At 35.2% G+C, this 24,210-nt stretch overlaps 3 protein-coding genes across 6 annotated transcripts in view; 1 reads left to right on the top strand and 2 right to left on the bottom strand.

Moving 5' to 3' along the window:
- The window catches only part of LOC126969976 (uncharacterized), an 82,213-nt gene extending 76,253 nt beyond the window's left edge, over window positions 1–5,960 (bottom strand). For both annotated transcript variants that reach the window (XM_050815621.1, XM_050815622.1), the window contains exon 1: window positions 5,498–5,960. The gene's annotated coding sequence lies outside the window, so the exon portion shown is untranslated. The remainder of the gene's footprint in view (window positions 1–5,497) is intronic.
- Window positions 5,961–7,303: 1,343 nt separating this feature from the next.
- Window positions 7,304–16,692, top strand: LOC126969978 (uncharacterized). Of its 3 annotated transcripts, none has more exons than XM_050815627.1 (7): window positions 7,304–7,631; window positions 9,109–9,190; window positions 10,567–10,672; window positions 11,320–11,419; window positions 12,709–12,806; window positions 14,518–14,776; window positions 15,098–16,692. In XM_050815627.1, the coding sequence occupies exons 1-7, from the start codon at window positions 7,524–7,526 to the stop codon at window positions 16,352–16,354; spliced, it is 2,010 nt and encodes a 669-aa protein (XP_050671584.1). In that variant the 5' UTR covers window positions 7,304–7,523; the 3' UTR covers window positions 16,355–16,692. The 3 variants fall into 3 exon arrangements, with proteins under 3 accessions (XP_050671584.1, XP_050671583.1, XP_050671585.1); XM_050815626.1 differs by having other exon boundaries at window positions 15,092–16,692; XM_050815628.1 differs by lacking the exons at window positions 7,304–7,631; window positions 9,109–9,190; window positions 10,567–10,672 and having other exon boundaries at window positions 11,373–11,419; window positions 14,514–14,776; window positions 15,092–16,692.
- On the bottom strand, window positions 16,678–21,186 carry LOC126970023 (dysbindin protein homolog). Its single transcript, XM_050815705.1, has 3 exons — window positions 20,546–21,186; window positions 19,315–19,479; window positions 16,678–16,903 (listed from the first exon to the last, which is right to left on the bottom strand). The coding sequence occupies exons 1-3, from the start codon at window positions 21,048–21,050 to the stop codon at window positions 16,821–16,823; spliced, it is 753 nt and encodes a 250-aa protein (XP_050671662.1). The 5' UTR covers window positions 21,051–21,186; the 3' UTR covers window positions 16,678–16,820.
- Window positions 21,187–24,210: the final 3,024 nt, after the last annotated feature.

The following is a 24,210-nucleotide window of genomic DNA, read 5'->3' as shown; positions in this document are numbered from 1 at the left end:
ATACACACGTATAGCAAAGTGGATAGTAAATTTTCGAATAACACAATATCGCGACCGATTTCGATGAATCTTTTTTATTGGAAAGGATATGCTACAAGTATAGTTTATTGAGAGTTTGGTTTGGTTTTGATTACGGAATCCATGACAAAATAACGGAAATCTTCAATTCTTAGGAGCAAATTAACGTTAATCTTCCGAATATTTTTTATGCTATCCGGATATTTAAGTCATCCACCATAACTTAGTTATGGTCAAGTGATTGTCATAGTCAAATATGATGACCAATGTACCAATCCTTAACGACGTACAGTATGGGTGCGATCTGTGGCAGAATTTCTAACTGTATGTAATCAAATTGCAAAGTGCTTACGTTCATTGCTGCATTGAAAAATTTAGTATATCTACACATATTTAGACAAATTGTTAGTTAGTGTACAACAAATTCACTAAAAATCATAAAATATTTTTTTTTAACAAAAACCAAACAACTGCAAAAACACTAAGTATTCCAAAATAATGTCATACTAGATCCACACGCATATCCACAATAGATATAATATGCACTAAAAAGTATAAAAATAATTGCGTATTTTTATACAATCTAATTAATTAATCTAATTCTAGATACGATTATTGTAATTTTTGGAGTCGGTGTCATCCAAGTCGTGAGGAGGCGAAGAGGCGAGAGTGTGTCACGGCGGAAGGACACCAATTCCAAAAATAACAATAATCGTAACTAGAATTAGATTAATTAATAAGATTGTATAAAAATACGCAATTATTTTTATACATTTTAGTGCAATATTATAACTATTGTTCTGGAATAGTGTTTATGAAGTCTGTTGTTTTTTGTTAAAAATTTTTTAACAAAAAGCAACCTAAATAATATGCTTGAATAACAAAGAAAAAACAAATCCTAAAGAAATATGGACTCTCTCCGCTTGTATCTAAGATAGAAACTCCTACTACTCGACCAAGTTCGACATAAATTTAATAAAAAGTCAGCTTATTTGAATGCATACAACGTTGTTTTCCTTACCTAATTGATAAACGTGTTCGGTTTGTTGAAAGGAATCATTTCGTATTCAGATCGTCTTTTCATGTCTTTTTAGGACTTTGCTTTAATAAAACAAAAACGGAACACGTCTTATAGAGAATATAATAAATTAATGAAGCGTGTTATATGATAGGATAGCAACCGCAAACGGTAGTAGTATATAACATTACTAGCTGTGTATGTAATATCCCCAAGCTATCTTATATCTTTAAACGAGCAATTCTTGTATATATATAATCTGAATCTCGAAACCGGCTCTAAGGATTTTCATAAAATTTAGTATACAGGGGATTTCGGGAGCGATAAATCGATCTAACGACGTTTCAATTTAAAAAAATGTAGTTTTAATGAAAAACAGCTTCAATAACATTAGAATACAAAGAAAAATTCTGCCCTTATATACATGACTATAATAGCTCGGATGAGACATTGGGTGATCCGGATAATAGGAGACTCCGGTTCGAATCCAGATGTCCTATTTGTTTATTTTTTATTCAAGTTTTGTACATTCTTAAAAATCCGAGCAAGGCTCGGACGTCCGAATACTATTATTTATTACGAGAAGACGTAACGCGATTGGCAAGACCCACTTTTATATATTTATTTAGGCACACAAACAAACTACAATAAATTGTAAATTAAATAATAGTATACAATATATATATTGACCTTGGATGAAGTGATACGACCTGCCGATTATACTGCAGTACTTATAGGATTCTTGAAAACTCTAAAATTCAGAACAAAATTGTAAAATGCGTTCGTTGGCAGTAGTCTTGAATAGTCCACCAAATCCAGTAATTTTCAATAGGTACGGCACCCTTCAGACTAAAATAACTCTTAGCGGCATAAAAAGGCGCCTTTAAATAATAAATCTCTGGTCACTTTGTTAGCATATTTTTTTACTGCTGTGTTCTGATTTGAGTGGCGTGAGTACCAATTGCAACTAAGTTGAAATCAATGCGAACTTATTTCTATTGATTGCAATCACATCAGATAAGTTCGAAAATGATTTAATCTTAGTTAGCGAAACATAATAGTTGGGATGGGAAGGATTGCGAACGAAATATAATTTAAAATGAGCAAACGTCGCGAAAGGCTAACGACGTAGGAGGTAGAGCTAAGCACCTCCTACGCTCTTGAGACTAAGTTATTATCACTCCAAGCTCTTGAGAAGTACCTACACCCTAAGTCTGCGATGCGTTTCAGTTAACTGCACTTGCTTTATGTGGAGAGTACCTATTCGCCATACAACCTGACCGCAATTTATTACTGCGGTTTTGCTGGTACGAGTACCATTATTCAAGTCTGCCAGGGAACCACTTTAGGTCCTATGTAATTAAATATAAGTACTTGTATATTCTCTTAGTAATAATTCTTCTAGTAACTGTTATGTTCAACAAACTAGCCTGTGGCACACCTAATAGTATCAGATCACTGTTGCTCATACTTTCTTTCAAAAACAATTTATTAGGATATTGCCAGCCCTTGGGTTTTTATAATGATAGTCACAAAACAAAAAGTAAATTATACCTTTAAACTGTTAACCAATAATTTAATACAGTTAAAAAATGTCTCCTTGAAATGAGAAATCATACCATAAAGCAATGTAGTAGTGAAGGACATTAGAGCGACATCAAACGATGGAAATACATCATAATTTATTATCTACAAGCGGGCGCCCGCGATTTTGTGATGTAGATTTCGGCATATTGTATCAATTAAATTTTTTCTTTTTCAACCGATTACAATGAAACTTACAAACACGAAATATTCCTTATTTAAACTTACTTAATTTCTAGATTGCCACAATACAAAATATTAGCATAAATAATAATAAGCACGATTAACAAATATTGTTTTTTTTTTTTACTTTTATGTGCAGATACTATGAGCTAACGGTTATGTTAATATTATTTTTTATGGTAGAAGAGGACAAATGAGTTTACGGATTATATGATGGTATGCAATAACCGCCAGCAACACTCTCTTGCAACACCAAGTTAGATAATTCCATGAAAACCGTACTGATATAAAATACGCCAGTCACCCAGATCGTGAGGATGATATCTACATCTGTGACGTTTGGTTCTGTGTACTCCCCAGAATATTATGGGTGGCCCAAGTGGGAGGACTTATGGAGGGATGGTGAGATATCTTTCAGAATCCTTTTTTATAGAGTTAGTGCGGAAGTTTATTATTCGACGGAGAGCGGAAGCTCTGTTGTTGTAAGTATCGGAAGGATTTATAATTGTGTGCTGCCCCATAGAAAAGTAACTGATAACATTGTTATTGGCTGACTGATAAATACCGCCCGGGCAAGGGACAAGTACCGCTTTGAAATGTTTCTTCCGAGTCGATATTGCCAAAAAACATAGAGCTTCTGAATATATACCTACTCGCTTCGCTCCGAAAATGTTCAGAATAGTTGCGCGCTAACAAAATTTTTATAAATACCTGCGCAAACTATAAGTTATAACTATCAATGAAACACGACCATATAATTTTATGGGATTGCACTTTTTCTTAATACAGTTTCCTTGCAATTTCTACACGATAATAAAGTTATATCACTGTTTGGCACTTGAAAACACTAAAGGTCCACTGAATTAAAGAACAAACAATGGACGGACTGCAGTCTAAATTACGTAGGTACAACAACGTAATTTACACAACTAACAAAACGAGTTCTGAGCTTGAGTAGAACCAAGCTCAAAATATTCATAAGGACGATAATGGGACACTGTCCCCCAAATTAACACTAATGTAATAGATACCAGAGACAGCTGTCCTCTACACACCGTTACACATTTCCAAACAAAAAAAAAAACAATAAAAATGCGCGCCCCCGGCCTCTTTCCGGGCGCCGCGTTACTCCGCCACCAGCACCTCGCTTGCTGCACTTTCATGAACAACACAACACCACTTTTTTATGTTATTAGCGAGTTTTATGTCCATAATTATAAGAAAAAAAATATGTAGTCATTCTGTTACTGTACATTACGAAAAAGAAGATCTCATACTAAACGATGAACCTATGGTCGAGAGTAGCGAAGGAAGAGTAGTCTTAGAAAGATGATGAGAACTTTGTTCTACTCAGGACAAAAAATTTAGATTAACTACAATGTAGATATGATAAATGTTGTTTTTGGTAATTCAAAACAAGTGATAGGTGTGTATGCATTTATGCAGTTCCTCAAATGTTTTGTCCATGCATTTCTGGAACAAACATAAACTGGTTATGCCTACCGCTCGGGTCGAGTTAGTTATGAATATTCAAAACAAATGTGTTGCGTAAATCAAATGAATTGTTAGAAAATAGAAATTGTTTGTTTGGTATGCGACGACCCCAGAAAAAAAGATATCTGATGAGTTTCTTGCGTTTGTTCTTCTTCGGTCTGATGCATATATTTTCGAATGGATTGTAAGTTTTTGACTTTGGAAAATTGATTAATCCTATATTGAATAAAAATACCTGAATTTGAATTTGCCTTTTTAATTTATAGAATGTAAATATTTACATCCAACATTTCATTAATAAGAAATCAAAACAACGGTTATGTTAGTGTATAATAATAAAACAAACGAAAATACACAACATAGGCTTTTAAAATTGAAGCTTATTGACATATTTAGATGTTTTTCCATCACCAATTCAGTACCTAGGTAGGTACAAAGGCTGTTTTATGAAAGAAGAGAGACATGCAAACAGATTTTAAGCGAAGCCATGCAGTAGAATTGCTGTCATTTCCGGCGATTCAACTTGGCAATGACCTGGAGGAAAAATGCTAATTAGTAGGTATATAGAATAGTGTTTGTTTTACAAAGAATAATTAATTATCTAACGAGGATTAACCCAAAAACCTGGATACAAAATCTTATCTGAAAGAAATGTAAGCGACATTATTTGATGAAAATGATAATGATAGGTACTAATTTTAATAATTACATAATGATCTTAAAAACTCGTAAACTCGAAATACGTAACTGCACTCAATGAATTCAATATAAACTTGAAAACAACTACCTACAAATACTTACATTTATTTCATCACTCAATATGTGGAAGATGAATAAATAAGTCTCGATAAGCTGGATTTCCTGAATAACTTACTATTTCAAATTTCGCAACTGTTTCAAATGTAACAAAATCCAAAGACATGGTCCATAGATCAGGTTTTAGCAGATGATATTACAAATATTTGTAAGTTTTGAATGAGTAAGTATTAAATACTTAATATGAAAAATATAACAATAAAAACTCTAACATTAATTATTGGAAATATTTTCTATTGGTCAATTGAGTTATATTTTGAATTCATTGAGAAGAGTGTTATGTCGTGACTCGTGTTAGGTAGAATGCACCGTTCGGACAGTTAGCCATAACCACTACTTGCACATAACACACACAAACAAATTGAAGTTGTTGTAACCACTTACCATTCAGACAAGATTCGAAGATATTTTGTACCTAGCAGCATCACTCACACATAAACACACAATCGCAAATAGGTACACAAATAAACACAATAACACATCGGTCCCCAAAACCAGTTCGCCCACACAACTAACGGTCAATACATCGCGAAAATCAACAAATCTATTCAGAAAATAAGGGAGAAGAAAAACGAATTATAATCGATTTATTTATTTTGTAATGTTACTATTAGCGTAAGTCTCGCACGTCCTTTACGAAACTTATTCACTTTTATCTAATGAAAAGTTAAAGTTAATTCGTAGCCGTATGAATTGTTATAAATTAATTGAAATAATGGAACATGGATAACAGATAAGTGTCCATTACAGGGATGTAACGCTACGCATGCGTACGTCTGTAAGCGACACCTGCGCAAATCCAACTGACGGTGACGACTAGCGGTAGCGACTAGCGAGTTAGCAACTACCGGACCGGTACCGGAATAAGTACCTACTAGTACCAGTCTAATACACAGAACACTTTTACCAGATGACAAGTGACAACTGTTTATTTGATTATTTTTCATTTGACTTGAGAGTACTGAATGACAAATGACATAAATGATTTGACAGGCACGGCAACCTCTTCAGTAAGAACCATAGAGTAAATTATAACATTACAATTTAGATTTGTAAAACGTCAAAATAAAATGCACGTGGTAAGTATTCCATTTTGATCTTTAGTAGATTTATTATCATGCACATACATAATTATTATTATTAATTATTACTACACGTCAAGCTTCACGACTCGAAGTTTGTTGTTTTATTGTACAAATAGCAATTACTGGAATTCTTTATCATTTATATTAATGTTTTTTTATATTTAAAATAAATAAACATCCTCTTTGTAAGTATCACATTAATTGTACATTAACAAAACAGTTCAGTTAAAAGTAAACAACAGGAACATGCTAGCAATACACTCACAGATTTTTATTTTTTATTTCCAAAGCTTAGATCTTTCTAGTGTCAGTCAAGGCGTTGACAGATGAAGGCAGATAACAATAGATAGGTACATGTTGACTTAAGGCTAGTATTTAGACATTTGCTTTGTAATGTTGCTGTTATAAAAAAACTTTGATATTTATATATATATACCAACCGCTCCCGGCCGCTGAGCGAATTTTAAAAGGAAATAAATTAATGAAGAATCGTAATTCGAAAAATAACCAAAAAGTATAAATATAATAATAATACGTAGGCATAAATCATCTAGGATAAATTTCGCATCGAATGGTGGTAGTTTCATGTCGATACGATCAGTGGTTTAGGCGTGATTGACCCTCAAACAAAGACCATTTTCTTTTAACGCAGAGCTGCTCAAACTGTCGGTGATCGTCTGCGAACGTCTAGATTAATTGCCGTTGCGTAGAGATGTTGCTTCACTGTATGTATTATTCCGCATTTATCTCGGGGAGTGTTCTGATTGGGTGTTTCCTGATATCTGCCGCCGAATGAGCTACCTCCAGCGGTGTTTTTAGGAAGATAGGATATTATGGGTACCTCCAAAACGGCGCGTAAACTTTCCCAAAAGGCCAGCAACGTTCCTGTAAGAAATATACCAACACATGAAGCACAAATAATAAACGAAAATCTTATGAACGAATTTAATAATAGCCACCCACAAATAGTATACTAAAATCGCAAGAGAAATCTCTGATTACGAAAACCATAAAACCTTACGATCTATTTCAGATAAAGACGTTTTGGACATAAACATAAGTCTATCTGAGCCATCGAGATGTCATTCACATAACTTAGTAACATTCGAAAAGTGATTTGAAATAAAAAAGAAAAAAATATATTTATCATGTTCCTATCATAAAAGTAGAAAATTTTGTTATTGTAGATTTAATTACCAATGTTTTTTAAATTATTGGCATTTATATTAACAGTTTTACAATTAGCTTCGTTCTTGGAATTTAGTTATTATTGTATTAGTTGATTTCTTTAACGATAGATATTTATATTTGACATGACACATTGAATGAACTCCGAAGTGGACCGATCATCGCCTACCTGGGCACATACAGCCCTGTGTGCGGATCTTACTTGGGCCGCGGAACCTCCCGATGACTTTATCAGAGCAAACCAGGTAGATCATCGTTGGTATTATGTAATGATCTCTTGCGCAAATCTCCTTAGATATATCATTTTACCAGGTAAATGCATCCATATCTTGTTAAAAAGCAGTTTTCAATTGTGCGAGTCAAATATTCAGTAATAGAGATTATGAATACTGTGTACGAATTCAAGGACTTGGCAAATATTAAGGAAATCATATATATATATGTGTGTTCACATTGGTCAGGAATATTTTGTGTTTAATTTAAATATGATGGGAAGTGATGACCGCCATCCACACTATCAAAACCAGTGGAATCACAGAAGCGTTGTCAACCCTGAAAGATGTATAGTACCAAAGCACATTTATAGATACGATACGACGTACCATACGTCGTATCATCGTATTGTCCTAAAAACAATGCACAAGAGTTCATTCCATTGCCTGGTAGTACGTGGTTACAATATCCTTGGAAACCGCACTGTGGAGAGATGAGGGTGCTAATTAAGTTTTTTGCGTTGATGAAAAGGTGGTATTGAGCGGCAGAGATCACGTAAAACAGCTCCTCGGTACACTCTCACTTGATGAATGACGTAGAAGACACACAAAAACGCGACATCTCTAGACAGGCAGATTGAGTCGTTTACAGAACACAAGATCCGAGTGAAATATTAATTATTCGAGTAGATCTGGTTCGAGCTGATACTGGGGTGCGCCCTCGTGGGTGCATCAGCGTCTTATAGAACAGTAGTATGTAGGCCGGCTTGAATAAGTGTCCTCTATTGTTGACTCCCCATTTACTTCCAAGCCGATTTGACTTTGCCATCCAGATGACAGCGGGATTGGCATTCGCTCAAGATTCTGAAACCCAGTGTTCCGATACTAGGCGAGGCATTACAGGGAATATTATCGAAGATCGGTGATATGACAAATAGGGGTTTTAAATATTAACAACTAATTGTCAGTGTCCCTGATTACTCCATTATTAGTGCCATAAACGGATCAAAGCTGTGCATCGGATGCTGATCCGCTAAGAGATATGTTTCTTGCCACATTTTCACATTAAAGCTCAACTTTTGCCAAGTGGTGATAAACTTAAAATGTGTAACATTCATGCCTGTCATTTGTTGAACTGTAAAGTCAAATTGTCTGCATAGACATCGTTAACTTTGCTTTTTGGCATCTCATTCGCAGCTCCGGGACTCTGTTTGACACTTGAAGTTACGCAAAAGGATTGTACAGATAACCTGACTTTAAGTGCCGCACATACTCTCTTTCAACACTAGAGATGTCACAGGAGTGTTGCCGGCGTTTAAGGCACGGGCTTTCTTTGAAGGTACCCATGTCGTGTCGCCCTGAAAACACCGCGAAAGAAATTTCACCAGATAGTTGGGTTGTATGTACGATGATACGTGACCTCACTGTGGTCCACCATAGTTTCAGGTGGAGCGGATGACAAATTTTATTTCGTGATAAAGTTATACTTCGATAAAAATTTTTTTTTCAGCGCCTTTTGGCACAACATTGTCGCATCACACAAATTCTTCAAGACACCACAGAGCCTTCGCAGAGTCTGTGTGATATAGCAGGTGGTATTTTATGTCTAGAAATGTAAATGAAATTTAAATTATACTTAGTTTGAACCATACACTTAGAATACACTAGCTTATTATTAGACGACCTGACAGCCCTATGATACGCGACCAATTTTATCACCAAACATTTAATATTCGAAATACTAAAGAGCTAAGTAATACCAAGCGTGGCTGACTGTTTACGACTTGTCAATCAAAATCGGTTACAGTAACAATATAATCGCTTTCCTTTTCTATCTTATTGTCCGTTAGAGAATTTCTTCTTGTTTGCCGCTAGAAGTTAGTAGGCCTAGTTTGTCTATGTGCTCTATATGGTTGGAATGCCAATTTATTTTAGCCGTCCATCTTTGTTGTGATGCAAATTAGAACAATGTTTGTTTTAAAGTGTTAGACTTAGATCATACGAGACAATTCGTGTGCGTTTGGCCAGTTATTAACACTACCTACTACCTAGGTACTTTCAATGTAGTACAGTAAGTTTTATAGTTTTGTTCATGTTTGGAACGACTTACAACTAATCTCCAAAAAGACTAGATATATTTTTAACCGACTTCAAAAAAGGAGGAAGTTCTAAATTCGTCGGATTTTTTTTCCTTTTTTTTATATTTGTTAGCTCAGAACTTTCGACTAGTCACTAGGTTAACCGACTTTGATAATTCGTTTTTTATTTGAAAGCTGGTGCTTCCCGTGTTTTCCCACTTTCCCAGGTCCGTGGTACCAGATTGCAAAAATAACAATAATCGTTACTAGGATTAGATTGTATAAAAATACGCAATTTACATACTTTTTTGTGCATATATCTATTGTTTTAGAATAGTGTTTATGAAGTCGGTTGATTTTTAAATTGAGGCTTTTATTACATCGTCTCAAACTTTTTCGTCTGCATGTCGCGTGACGGTCGGGCGGCGCCTATAGTTCGCAGCAGCTGACCGTGTAGTGTCTAGACTATATTCAAAATTCATCATTTTTAATCCTTTTCAATCAATATTTTTAACCAGGACTAAGACACAGAGTTCAATAAAAATATTATTTGGTGACTTAGTCTACTTTTATTATTTCCCATTATCATTCCAATTTTCCAAGTATAAAATTAAGATTGATAAAGCGATTTTTATACCCTTAATGGAATAATATTCCAAAAATGTTTAGTTAAATATCAATGGAAAAAGTTTCACTTTTACTGTGGTTTCATACAACCACACAATCCTTTTTTTTTGTTAATTGGAGGTGTTGAGAGACTGGGATACCTGGACCCTAATCTAATTTAAGCATCATGGAGATAATCCAAGACTCTCCAATATTAAAGTCATAAAACTTTGTCGGCTCGATCGTTTTTCCATTAATAGCTCCATTTGTATTTCGCATTTCAGAGAGACGGCTAGAAAATGGCACGTCAGGTCGGAGGAGCGTGAAAGAAACAATTCCAGAGTCAAGACTGGCGCAATTTTATGGAAACTTTTATTACGATGATCTAAGGTTGCCAACCAGTTTCATTACCCAACCGAAAAAACACATCACAAAAGTCTTTATATTTTGATTGAAATAGTCCTTAGCTTACTAGACATGCAATTGTCATGACACGGAGATTGCCCTATGTGCACAAAATCTCCCAGAAAATCCTGAGATCTTTCCTGTAAGGGTTGTGGAATCCAATAAAATGAAACTTTTACAGTTTAACTCCCAGAAGATCCAAGTTAAACTACGTTTTCGCGCCAGTACCAAAAAACCTTAGATATTTGTCGTACAGATCGCACGACACGCCACAATATGGATATCATCCCCACCATCTGGATGTGTAGCGTTCCTACACAGTGCGGTTTCCAAGGATCTTTCTTCCACGTACAACCAAGGTGTGGAATGAACTTCATTGTGCGGTGTTTCCAGGATGATAGACCCATCTGACTGCGTGCAAGGAAAACTGCTCGAATTCTCAGGGATACAGTACCTATGTGAACGGCTCATTCCTCTAACGTTACGTAGAGACGTCGCTTTATTGCAGCACTTCACGATTTCTATGATACCAATATGTAAAAATTATATCTACAAAATTTTATTAGTGTTTATCGTGTTCATATAAAATATAATTCATAAAAGCAATAATGAATATAATCCTCTATGTACAGAGAAAGTTGTTATACAAATCCCAATGAGACTAGAGGCAGACCGCACTGCAATCAAAGATGCGAGAACACAGATGTTACGGAGTGCTGGATGCTTCCAGAGGTAATATTATTATACTACCCAAGTAATATGGCCTGTATTTTCATACTTTCTACGTGTTCAAAAACTTACAATTCAAACGGCGAAAACTAATTTTCATAATTGGACGTAATTCATGAATAACGTTCCAAGCCACAAACATCACATTTTAGGGAATCGGTGTTTAAAGTTTAATAAATATTAGTATAGTTCATATATATATAGACTTAGTAGCCTTAACTCAATTTCGACATTATTGTGGTTTGAAACGTTTTTCTGTAATTACGTCCAATTATTAAAATATTCAAATGGGGATTAAAGCTCTCATTTTCATTTATTACAGCAGATCAACCGTAACTCCAGACGGTAACAGGCCTTCACAGACTGCTTTTCTATTAATTACCAACCCATATAAATTTTCAATTTTTAAAAATTCATAGTAAGTATCTGGAAAGCCTTCCCAATAATTTGCGTTGATTGTTTGAATTGAGTGTAATTGCACAGATTCTCAATCAACAAACGGATGTTCACGTGGAATATAGTAAAGTGTTTGATATATTATCACTATTCAGTTTTGTTACGCAAGCTTTTTTTCTATTAAAGGGCCTTTAAAAAATCTGCCGGTGGTTTAAAAATCATACGTATCTCAACAAGATTAATTGTAATTCCCATTTTTTCGGATGTGTTTCATCCGGTCCTTAGGTGTGCCTCAGGTATCGGAACTAGACCCAATACTTTCTTCCTATTCATAGCTATAATTGGAAACTATATATAAAAACTTTTTAATCAGTCTACGCCATCGTTATGACGTCGCCGAGATTCATGAAAGCTTCATGACCGAGATAGGTCTTCAAACTACTAATGGCAAATAGTCCACATAATATTAAGTGGGTTGCATTCTGAAGTACGGATAAGTAGTTTTAAAAGGTATTAATTACCCTTTTTAGCTTTATTACTTTTTTCTTTCTTCGCTTCTGCAACGACAGGTTGTCGTCAGGTTTGGTTTGGTGGTTTTTCAAGGCAACCACGTTAACAATACCTTAGGTATTCCTATCTAGGGTTTGTATGGACAGGAATTTGATGAGAATTCCGTAAGTCTATGGCCAATCTACATCCATTGTTGCATTTCTTAGTTATAGATTTTCTTGACTACTTTCACCTGCCATAACTACGTAGTCGAAGTGTAATGTAATAGATTATGGATAATATTCATTGTATAATGTTTAAATTAATAGAGAATTGCAAGCCCCAGAGGTATGACTAGTTGCATTTTACCTCTGATGATGAAAGTAACAAAATTATCACATCAACAGGTGGAGTACTGGTTTCGGAAGTTGATAGAGGAGCCCACAGACCGCAGCCTCTTCCATCGACGCCGCAGGCAGTACCGGATGACACCAGACGATGATTTGTGCGTTATTATTTAATTTATTACACTATTTATTAAAACATCAATAAAGAATATCTCTTATTTTCTAACTGTACTCATATATACTACCAATCACACCTGTCTGCCTAAGATATAGGCAAGCATGACCTTCTTGGTTTGACCCACTCTCACCAAACCCAAAAGTTCTCTTGTTTTTTTTATTGTAGACATGGCCCCTCGCCGTGGTCTTTCACACCCTACAGTTCACTTGAGCTCTATAAATTTGTGCAGCCATTCTACTGTTATCCATTCTGTGATTATTCGATTCATAAATTCAATAGTTTTTTTTTGCGCCCATACAAAGGGAAAGGGCTACCCTCCGGGAGGGAGGTGGTGAATGCTCATGCATAACAAGGGGTGGAAGCTGGTTATTTGGGACTCACGTAAAACCAAGTGCCTATCCACAAAACACCACCTGGGGTTGGCTTTGGGCAAGTGCCCTCTAAGCGTTCATCGATGGCGACCTTCTTTTGGGGAGAGAAATTTAATAGATTTCAATTTAAAAACATAATTAAGCTGTTTCTAAGTTAGAAGCAGTATCACGCCATATAATAATCTTATTCGGAATTTAATGATCTAATATATTATGTACCTAATCAACATCACCAACAGAGACAAATCTGGAATTAAAGAAATCGGCAAAAAGGATTCAAAAGCTTGGTTACCAAAACTATAGACCATAGCATCAATAAACGTTTATAAAAATAGAATGCGTATCAGCAGTGCAACGACCAGGGCCCCAGCTAATTACTGCATCAGAATCCTGATAGGATGACGGTAACTTATCAACCAATGCCGTTGTGCCGTAGACAAAATTTCGAAGTCTTACGTTTATTCTCTACTGTCAGCTGCTCTTCGCAAATGTTGAAAAATTCTTGTTTTGTTGTCATATTGTTCAGGAAATCGATCACTGCCTTTCACCGTTACACGTACCAGCCAAGTTAGATATGATTTAAGCCGTATTGCAACCAAGCAAGTGCCTTAATGAGTATCATTTCTTTGATTAGATTTTTTCCAGATTTTGTTTGCTTAAGAATGGTAGGTAAGTTTAGTTCGAAAACCAAAAAAGTTACAAATCAAAATGTTTATTCAAACAATGTAAAATTAAAGTAAAATTTTAATAACGCCAAAAAGTGCGTACTAGCTTATTTTTTTAAGTTGATAAATTACAATGACTGACGGGCAGACGGGCAAACATTATCGAAACTACGTCTGAGATATTCTTTTTGTCTAATGGTTCTATATTTTACGAACGTAGGAATTCGTAAAAAGGGCTCCGGGATACGCCTACAAAGTATAAAAACAAGGTTTGATATCTACAAATCTACTCACAAAAAAAAACAAAAATACATAAGAACAATCATACTTACGTACACTTTAAGGGCCGGAAATGCATCTCTAGTAGTGAGGATGTCCATGAGCGCCTGGTTTTCACTTCCCATTAAAACCGCTTCCCTGGGCGAATTTTAAAAGGAAGGAACGTTGGAATTCGAATAATCTAGGATAAATTTCGTATCGACTAGTGGTAGGCTCATATCGATACGATTAGTGGTTTAGGCGTGAAAAGGCCTCAAACAAAGACCATTTTCATTATATTATATATAAATGTTTTTAGATTTTCTAGATTTTCGCAGAACAGCAAAGATAATATTTTATAAATTGCAACAATTAATGGGTACCAATTGGCAGCTAGCGAGCGCTGGGGCCCGATTTGGGCACGGACCGCTGAGGAGGCAAGTTTAGCGGCAAAAGTGCGTAGCGTACGGTCTATTTGGCAGAACACGTATGAGAACTCTGGCCAAACCTCCAGAAGAACACCCAGTCCACCTCAGCCGCCCAGGAAAATAAGAGCCAGAAGACGGCAGCCCAGAAGGTTGTCTGCATTGGCGCCCCCGCCGCCAGTTTATTGCTTGGATGCAGGAGCACGACTTGTTTGCGACTCTACTTGCAAGGTTAGTTGTAAATTATAGTTAACTAGATGTACGGATTTTGATAATTACGAAATTATTGCGAATTTATGCGAAAATTTAAATCAATTGCGACCGATGCGAAATATAATATTAGTGATTTAAACGTATCAGTAATGTGCCAACAAAAGTGACGAAGTTGATAGAAGTGCCCTGCGAATACTTACTGTTTTGACACTTAAAATAGGCTACTTATATCTCAAAGATTAATATTCGAAGCAAAGCGAAAGCAGGTTCACTAATACTAAAACAAAATTAAGTTCCACCAAATAAAATGAATACTAACAATTCCTATTTAAGTTTCAGTTTGACAACCCACGCCCAACGCACGTGTCTGATTGTCAGAGAGTAATGAGTCGATACTCTGCGAGTATGCAGGCCCTAATGAGAGCTACAGCAGCAAGGTGTCCGCTGTACAGAGGAACAAATGTCAGCCGATACGCGCCCACTGGCCCAAGACCTTTGCGCTGCTTGGATAGACGCTGCAGTCTCTGGTGGCCTCGCGACACTAATTCCACCAGACAAGATATAAAAATTAAAACTAATGCGCACCCAGATGCTACAATCGTAGTCAATAATGATGAAAAAGAAACCGCAAAATCATCTGAAGATCAGACAGTTGAAAAGAATGATGAAAAGCAAACTGAATCAAAGTTCGAAGCTCCTGAAAGTCCTACATTAAACCAGAAAGAAATATTAATAGAGGATGATCAAGTTGCATCAACGAGCACAGCTTGTATGGAGACAGAATTAAGAAAGAAACGTTTGTATAGCACAGTATTAAGTATGAGTCCACCTACGATAAATATATCACCTGGATGCGTGAGATTATCACAAAAGCTTGCTACACCTGGTATTTTGAAATTAAATTCAAAAACACGACTAAGAACTCCTAATGTTGATAACAAATATGAAGAGTTGGAAAAGGAAGCTTTAGAACAGTACAAAGCTTCTGACGAAAGTATAGACACCAAATTCAAAGAATTAGAAAAAGAGGCTGTTGAACAGTACAGCACTAGTAACAGTAATACGAGTTGCAGCAGCGGGCATTCGGCAGAAAAGAAATCCTCAAACGTTACAACAGACAGCGAATCAAAAAGTAAAAGGACATCAAAATTTCATAAAGAAAAATCATTAGACAGCGTTGTTATATACTCACAAAATTTTCCTGACCTAAATGCTAGAGGGCATACGAGTAGTGTTACGAATTTAAAAAACTGGCACGCCCCCCCGAGGGGGGAGAAAAAGGAACAAAGTCATCGTCCGACAAAAACAAGAAGCATTAAAAATGAAACGCAAAGTGCTGCGTCAGACACTGATTATGAAGCAAGAAACAGTAAGACAACTCAAAAAGCTCCCATGAGGTGGATGCTGCATATGATTCCATCTAAGAAACGGCATTTATCTGCATGTGCTTCAGATTTTTCTTCTGACGAGGACATAGAAGAAACCTCAAGATCATTAAAAGATGCAGGTCCGTGCATAAAGACTCGTCTTACTGGAAAAGCCAAGTTATCAGCACACGGTGGAGGCGATTTGAATCTAACCATGCGGAAAACCTGAGCATTCCATCATGCAGCATTTTTTGCTCTGGCTACCAGATTCAGCATATTCACATAATGACAATGAATTTTGTAGCCTGAATATCATTTTTATATTTTTATTTTATGACATGCTCAAGTAAGATTTGTATATTATGTCATTTAGTTCCCAAGTGAATGTACTCAGAATGTCTGTAAAATGATTGAGTAATTTTACTTATCTTCTTCTTTGTATAGGTATATATTTATATTTGAGTTTACTTATTGATGTTAAGATAACAATTTCAGTTGTTGAAAATGTCAAACAATGAAAATTGATTACATGTTTAGTGCTAAAAAAATACATTTTTATAATTAGTTTTTTTGTATTTGGTTTTATTTAACATTCCAATAATACTCGATAACAATGTAAAACTTTCAATAAAATTCAAAATATTCTTACAAGTATAAAGCTCTGAACCGTCACTAACAGTTAGTGATATTTGGTATCAAGTTTCGAGGAACTTTTCTAGATCTGTGTGGTCATCATCTAACTGGATTTGCTCTAGAGATGTTTGTGGTGGTCCGGAACCTGGAATCAGGATAATCAGATATAAGATGTGGTTTTAGCTCTTATAAGGGGTGTATTAGTTCTTGAAAGATAAGAGATATCGAAGCTGTTAGCTTTTTTAGTTGAGCTCCAGGAAAGTCTTTTCATACTTATATATATGACTAGTCCATGCGTCATGCTCGTGAGCGGGCGCTGCTTGTGGTGCCTGGTCGGTCCCATCTTTGGGGACTTTTACTTTTATATTCACAATATACTATTTTAAGTTATTAGTTTAAATATATAATTGCTCACATAATACTTTTACTTAGTGTGTTAGTATATGTGAATTGTTACATCTAATACACTCGTAACTCTTCAGTTTTTTTAGGATTAATCACTTCTTTGTTTTAAAGTTAAACAAGTTTGAGTACTTTTGGTGCATACACTTTACATACATTGTATAAAATTTGTAAAATGCTGAAACTGTAAATTATATAGATTTAATATAGCGGCAAAGTTTCTTGCCACTTCTTCTCATTCAAGCTCGTGTCATTTCGACCTAATTGAATAAATAATTTTCCTTCTTTCAAGACTAACGAGACGGTCGTAATATTTGAATATAACGACATCTCAAGTCAACGTAATATGCAAATATTAGGGTTGAGAAGGTTATCAACTGTAAAGTAGATCCTGTAGGTGAAGCCACAACCTGAGAGTTGAACAAAGCATACAAGATTTTATCAACGATACGTCACTCGAACAGTTGGCACAGTTGGAAGTGCGCTCGCACGGAACGCAAGAGTCGTGCATCATACATAAAAATTTGTTTTCAAATTTTATTTGTGTAATTAATCCCAGAAGTGAGGATTATCCACTTTAAACACATAAATTGTTTATACAGTTACATAAATTTAATCTAGTTTGTGTTTAGCTAAACAAGAACGATATTACTTTGATTTTATATTTTGATATTATTTTTTGGCACCTAATGCTGATAGTTAAATAGCCTCTCATACATAGGCACAAAAAAAGCGCGTACACCTACCTTAAAGGCCGGCAACGCTCTTGTGTTTCCTCTAGTGTTGCAAGAGAATGTGGGCGGCGGTGATCACTTAACACCAGGTGACCTGTAAGCTCGTTTGTCCTCCTATTCCATAAAAAAAAGGGCACTAAGAAGGTGCGCTAGAGTCAACTGCTTACCAACTCATTTACCATAGGGAGTGACGGTAACATATTGCAACAACACTTGGTAAATGTCATGAAGCGACATCATATAGGAGTTTTTACATGGGAAGTATAACTGATAAGAAACTCCCAGCCCATCTTTTAAATAATTTAACAACTTAGCCTACTTAATATGAAGTTATGCAATTTTAGGTAGCCTGAGCGGAACGAGACAAGAACCATGCATAATTATCCTCTATATAATGTAGTACTTCCACCTTCGCACGACACACCACAAATTAGGATATCATCACCACCATCTGGATGTGTGGCGGTCCTCCACAGTGCGGTTTTCAAGGAGCTTTCTTCCTCGTACTACTAAGCTGTGGAATGAGCTTCCTGGTGCGGTGTTTCCGGGATGATACGACATGGGTACCTACAAAAAAAGCGTGTACACCTTCCTTAAAGGCCGGCAACGCTCTTGTGATTCCTCTGGTGTTGCAAGATAATGTGGGCGGCGGTGATCACTTAACACCAGGTGACCCTTACGCAAGTTGGTCCTCCTATTCCATAAAAAAAAAGTACTTATAGTGAGCCTTCTTTGTCAAAAAAACTTTAATATATTTCTTGAATTTGCGCTCAGTGTGTCCTAGTCCTGTCTGGTATTTTATTGTACTGGTTGCAGTCCCCTTCATCTAAACCTAACCATGCACTGAGGTGTGCAATAACCGTGTTTAAGGACTACCTATATGTAAACATTTTTGAAGATATACTTCTTTAGGGGCGTTATGAAAAAATGGTGAGAGTGAAATTTAAAGATGCCCGCGTATCACTGTAACACAAAAGTAACAGGTTGAAGTAAGTTCCTAAGATTTTCTGACGTTTGCGTCATTTGTTATTTTTTTTGTTTCTTCATCCATTATTCGGACAGGCAAAGGATTCAAGCCCATACAGCCGTTTTCATTATTTAATAATTAATGGACAAAGCCATCTTTGCAAGATTTTTACAAAATTGTTTGTTCTAAAAACATAGAATAGCACAAGGACTATATGATTTTTGCTTTGTTAGGCCAAAGAAAATAACTTCTTGCATGCATACGTAGGTACACACACACTTTTTTTTGAAAGATTTCTTTCACTTGTAGGAAGTTAATATCCAAATTACGCTTATTTTGCAACCTATGCATGTCAGCAGGTACAACTGGTTCTGCTTAGCAGTTGACTGAATACCATAGAGCATCGGGTAATGACAAATTAATTTGTTTCTGCTAGATTAAGACTTCACTTACTAATTGGCAAGCTACCACTAGAGAGATACTTGGCCACATCACTCTGAAATGCAGCTGCTATATTATCTCTCTTTGCCTGCAATTCTGCCAGTAACTTTCTTTCTCTTTCCTGACTTAGCATTTCATTTTCCTTTGTCAACTTTGCTCTTGCTTCTTCTAACTTAGCTGCAAAATTAAATGTTGTTTAGTAATATGTTATGTTTTTAAAGTGATAGCCCTCACTTCTAGGATTAATACACAAATAAAATTTGATAAACAAAATTTTATGAATGATGCGGGATTCGAACCTGACCTCCAGCATTCCATGCAGGTGCTCTACCAACTGAGCTAACCGTTCTGAGAGCACCGGCATGGAGCACCGAAGGTCGTGGGTTCGAATCCCGCATTGTTCATAGAATTTTGTTTATAAAATTTTATTTGTGTATTGTTTAGTATTTTATTTCATTCACGTGAGAGTTACACATTTAAATTAAAAACTTTTACTGCAAAAACTAATGTAAAAACACAGTTACAACACACATTTTCATTTTGAGTATTTCCGTAAGGTTGCATACTTTAATGGGTAGCAAAGTAGCAAGTAGTTTAGCTACTAGCTACTTTGCTACTCAACTAAAATACTAATGTTGTCTGAACTTAATTAAGAGAGATTAAGTTGTGTTTTCATCTTTGGATTTGTCTGTTAAGTTTGATTCTACCTAATATTGATCATAGGCTTATACAATCACTAATTAAAACAGACAATATAAGCTTTTTTTTTTCACTTTAATATTTACAAACCTTGCTTAGTAACAATAAATAAGAATAATGCACCCGCATGAAATAATATAATGGTAATAATGTGCAAGTTAATTAAACCTGAAATATTCATTTGTGTTCGTACATCCTGATTTTAGGTATTACACATTTTATCTTCTACAAGCAATTATTTACTGAGAATTTAGTGAACCTTAAAATAAAAAAGAATAAAGCCAGGCTATAGTAATCATACATTTTATGGATAATAAACTGTAGTAACATGAACTTTACATATTAATTTATATAATATAATATGTAAAGTACTATTATATGTATATTATATGATTAATTTGACATTTAACAAAAAATACAATATGTTAACAGAAGAAACATACAAGGATGATTAATCACAAAATTCCCGTCATGTTTTTAAAAAGAGACCGAAGAATAAAACCCAAAGTCATAATATACATAAAAATATAGGAGAAATTCTTACCCATTTTCTTATCCTTGTACAAACTCAATTGATATTGATGATCCAGCTTCCACTTCTCCATTTTACTTCTTTCTATTATATCTTCAAACTCCACTAACTGGTGCTCAACATCTTTAAGCAGTATTTGTACATTTTTTATAGCATCCATACATTGTGCGACTGATGCCGTAAGGCCTGGCAAAATACTTAAATTATTTCCTAATTCATAAGTACATTTTAATTTTTTCATTGAGACTTCATGAAGCTCAATTATTAATTTGTCAACTTCTTCAGCCGCTTTTGCATTTTTGTCTGCGTTCTCGTGTATCTCGGCCCAATCGCCCTGATATTTTTCTAGTAAGGCACTGCCCGCTGCTAAGTTAACTTTGCTTTCAATAAACACTTTTTGTTTATCTTTAAAAATGTTTGTTACTTTTTGCACTTCTTGCAGGGTATTCCGAAGGTTGTTGCTAGAGCTTAAGCCGTCCTGCACAATTGATATAAGGTCCTTCAAATTTCCTAGCATTTTATTACTATATATAAAAAAATATACATTTAAATAAAATATTTGTAAGACTGAAGTGAAGTAATTAGTAATTACAATTTAACAAAAAAGTACTCTGTAGTCTGCTGTGCTCAGAGAATCAGAAATCAGAATTCTGAAATGCTCTAGCTCAAAAATGAAAAGTCAAGTGTCAACTGTCAAGTACCATTGTCAATTGTCATAAAGTTATAATGTCACCTTTACAGACCGAGTGCTCTCCGCGTACATAGGTATCGAGCGCTTTCCGTACCTGCAAGCCTATTGCGTATCTTTGTCAATACCAATTATCAGTGACTGACCGGCACTGGTTGTACATCGAACTTTGATGATAACTAACATTTTCATAACATTGGTATTAAGTATCACACTCGGTGGATATCCAGTTACGGTGATTAACGGGAGAACGACAGTGCTCTTCAATTAGGCACATCACATCTCTATTTTTTATCGACTATTATACGGTCAAATAGTGTGATGCATTTTAAGTATTGGAATTCTAAGTTTTCGAGAACATTTTTATTTCGTGACAATTTCGTTCAAGTTGGCAGTGGCAAATTCAATGTTTATGTTTCATTCTTGTTTATGCTTTTGAAAAAAGCGCGGGAACTCTTGAGTGCTTAGGGCGGTCTTTTTAACTATAAAATTAAATATTTCTATTATATTGTATATCATCCTCATAATTTTGAAAAGTATCTAAGTGTTTGTATATGTTTATCATTTAATTTGTTTAGTATAAGTAAAAGTCTATATATTTAGTGATTTAGGTTTGTGCTAAGAGATGTCGAAAAGGCGGAAAAAAACGAAGCCGGAACGAGTTAAGGTGAGTCTGTTCTAGATTCCACCTCTGAAAGTAGCGAATACTCAGATTTGCGTACAGTTTTGGAAGACCACGAGGACTTTTATTTGCCATATAGGGTGGCCGACTATTGTCGCCGATATCCGGAAGACGCTGGTGCCGGTCATGAATTTATAGTCTTCATAGAGAGTGTCACTGAACAGCCACTTGGTAGTCGTGACATGCTAACTCTTAGTAGCTACTTATCGCGCTTCATTAAAGGCATTAAATATCTTAAGAAACTCAACAAATATAAGATAGGAGTAGTGTTTGAACGACCCAATTTGGCTAATACATTCCTAGACAACACGACATTTTTAAGGGAACAAAATATTAAGGCGTCCATCCCAGCTAGTTACACTGAATTGTATGGAGTGATTTCCTCCGTACCCATTGATATGTCCAACAAAAAAATTTTCAAATCTTTGTCAAGTATAAAAAAAAATATTTCTGTTCGGCGTATAATGAAAAAAAAAAACAAATCCGATAGTGGTTTTATATTACAACCTACACAGGCAGTCATTATTACCTTTGCGTCATCTACTTCACTCCCAGATTACGTTCACTTAAAGATGTGGCGTCTACCAGTGCGACCTTATGTGCCGCCAGTTAAGCAGTGTTTCCGATGCCTTCGGTTTGACCACTTGGCTAAATTCTGTAAGAATGCTCAGCGTTGCTCAATCTGCACTGAAAATCATTCATATAAAGAATGTACTATACCTATTGACAAAGCAGTATGTGTGCACTGTAAAGCTAACCATCTCGCAGTATCAGGTCAATGCCCTATAAAACAAAAAAAGATATTGGATAGTAAAAATAAAAGTAAAACACCATTATCAGATTTATTTAAACATCCAACAAACTTTCCATCACTCAATAAGACAGAGAACACACAAGACATCATTAATTTAATTTTATCCAATCCAGCAGCAATGAACCTAATCACAGAATCAATAATAAAAGTCATTACACTAAATAAAACACAGAATCAAAGCATTAGCTCACACGCAATTAGTTCAGCTATTAAAGATACCATAGAAATTAAAAATAAAACGTCACATTCAACTGTCACAAACTTAACATAGTACAGTGGAATGCTCAAAGTCTGTTCAGTAACAGACTTGAGCTTCAAAACCTTCTTTATGAGCAGGGCATACACATAGCACTTATATCAGAAACTTGGCTTAAACCAAATATACAGTTTTCTATCAGAGGTTATACAATACTAAGAAATGATTGTGGTAATGATCACAATGGTGTAGCAATTTGTCTTAGAAATGGCATTTATTTTCAAAAGTAAGAAACATTTTCTGATAACTCCTTGCAAAATGTAGCAATCAAAATTAAATACAAACAAAAAGACATCTCAATTGTTAGCTTTTATAGTCCTGGCAACAGTGTACCTAACTTTGACAAATCTAAATTTAATAGACTGTTGCATAGTATTCCAAAACCACTAATAATTGCTGGTGATTTTAATGCTCACCATACCATTTGGGGTTGTAATAGAACCAATTCTAGAGATAGAGATATCATGGATGTAATGGACGATAATGACTTAATGCTCTTAAATAATGATCAACCAACTACAGTGGGTACTAATTCTTGGAGACCAAATGGACTAGATCTAACAATAGTATCATCTTCATTATTCCTGTGCTGTGAATGGCAAGTTCATCAGGACTCTTTGGGCAGCTATCACTTGACTACAATCACAAAATTTTCCATGGTAGTGTCGGAAACTGAATCTTCTTCAATTCCATCCAACATTCCTCCACACAGTAACCTGAAAATAGTAAATTGGGACCAATATGAGAACTTAGTAAATGACTTGTTAAAACAATTTGATATAAATAATTGTAATCTACAGAAGTCTTACAATAACTTCTGTTCCATAATTCTTAGAGCGGTAGAAAATTCAGTACCTAAAACCAACTACCACTGTAACAATATTACTAATCTACCTAAAAGAAAGCGACAACTTCCCTGGTGGAATGGGCAATGTACTAAAGTGGTAGAAGATTGCAAACAGGCTTATCTGTTATTCAAATCAAATTGCAATATCCAAAACTACATTCATTTTAAGCAAGCTCAAGCAAAGAAAAAATGTATATTAAGACTTGAACGTCGTAAATCCTGGACAGATTTTTGCTCCACCATAAATAGGTTAACACCAATGAAACAGATTTGGATAAAAATGAGGAAATTTAAGAACTTATATTCTAATAATAATTGTTTCTCTAGCAATAATTGGATACCCAACTTTTTACACAAATATACTCCAGATACAGTACCAAATTTGACAAA

The sequence above is a fragment of the Leptidea sinapis genome, chromosome 19 (assembly GCF_905404315.1).
Source record: "Leptidea sinapis chromosome 19, ilLepSina1.1, whole genome shotgun sequence".
In the NCBI taxonomy this organism is placed as follows: Eukaryota; Metazoa; Arthropoda; class Insecta; order Lepidoptera; family Pieridae; genus Leptidea; species Leptidea sinapis.
The sequence above is the reverse complement of the archived record's forward strand: the minus strand, read 5'-3'. Positions and strand labels throughout refer to the sequence as shown.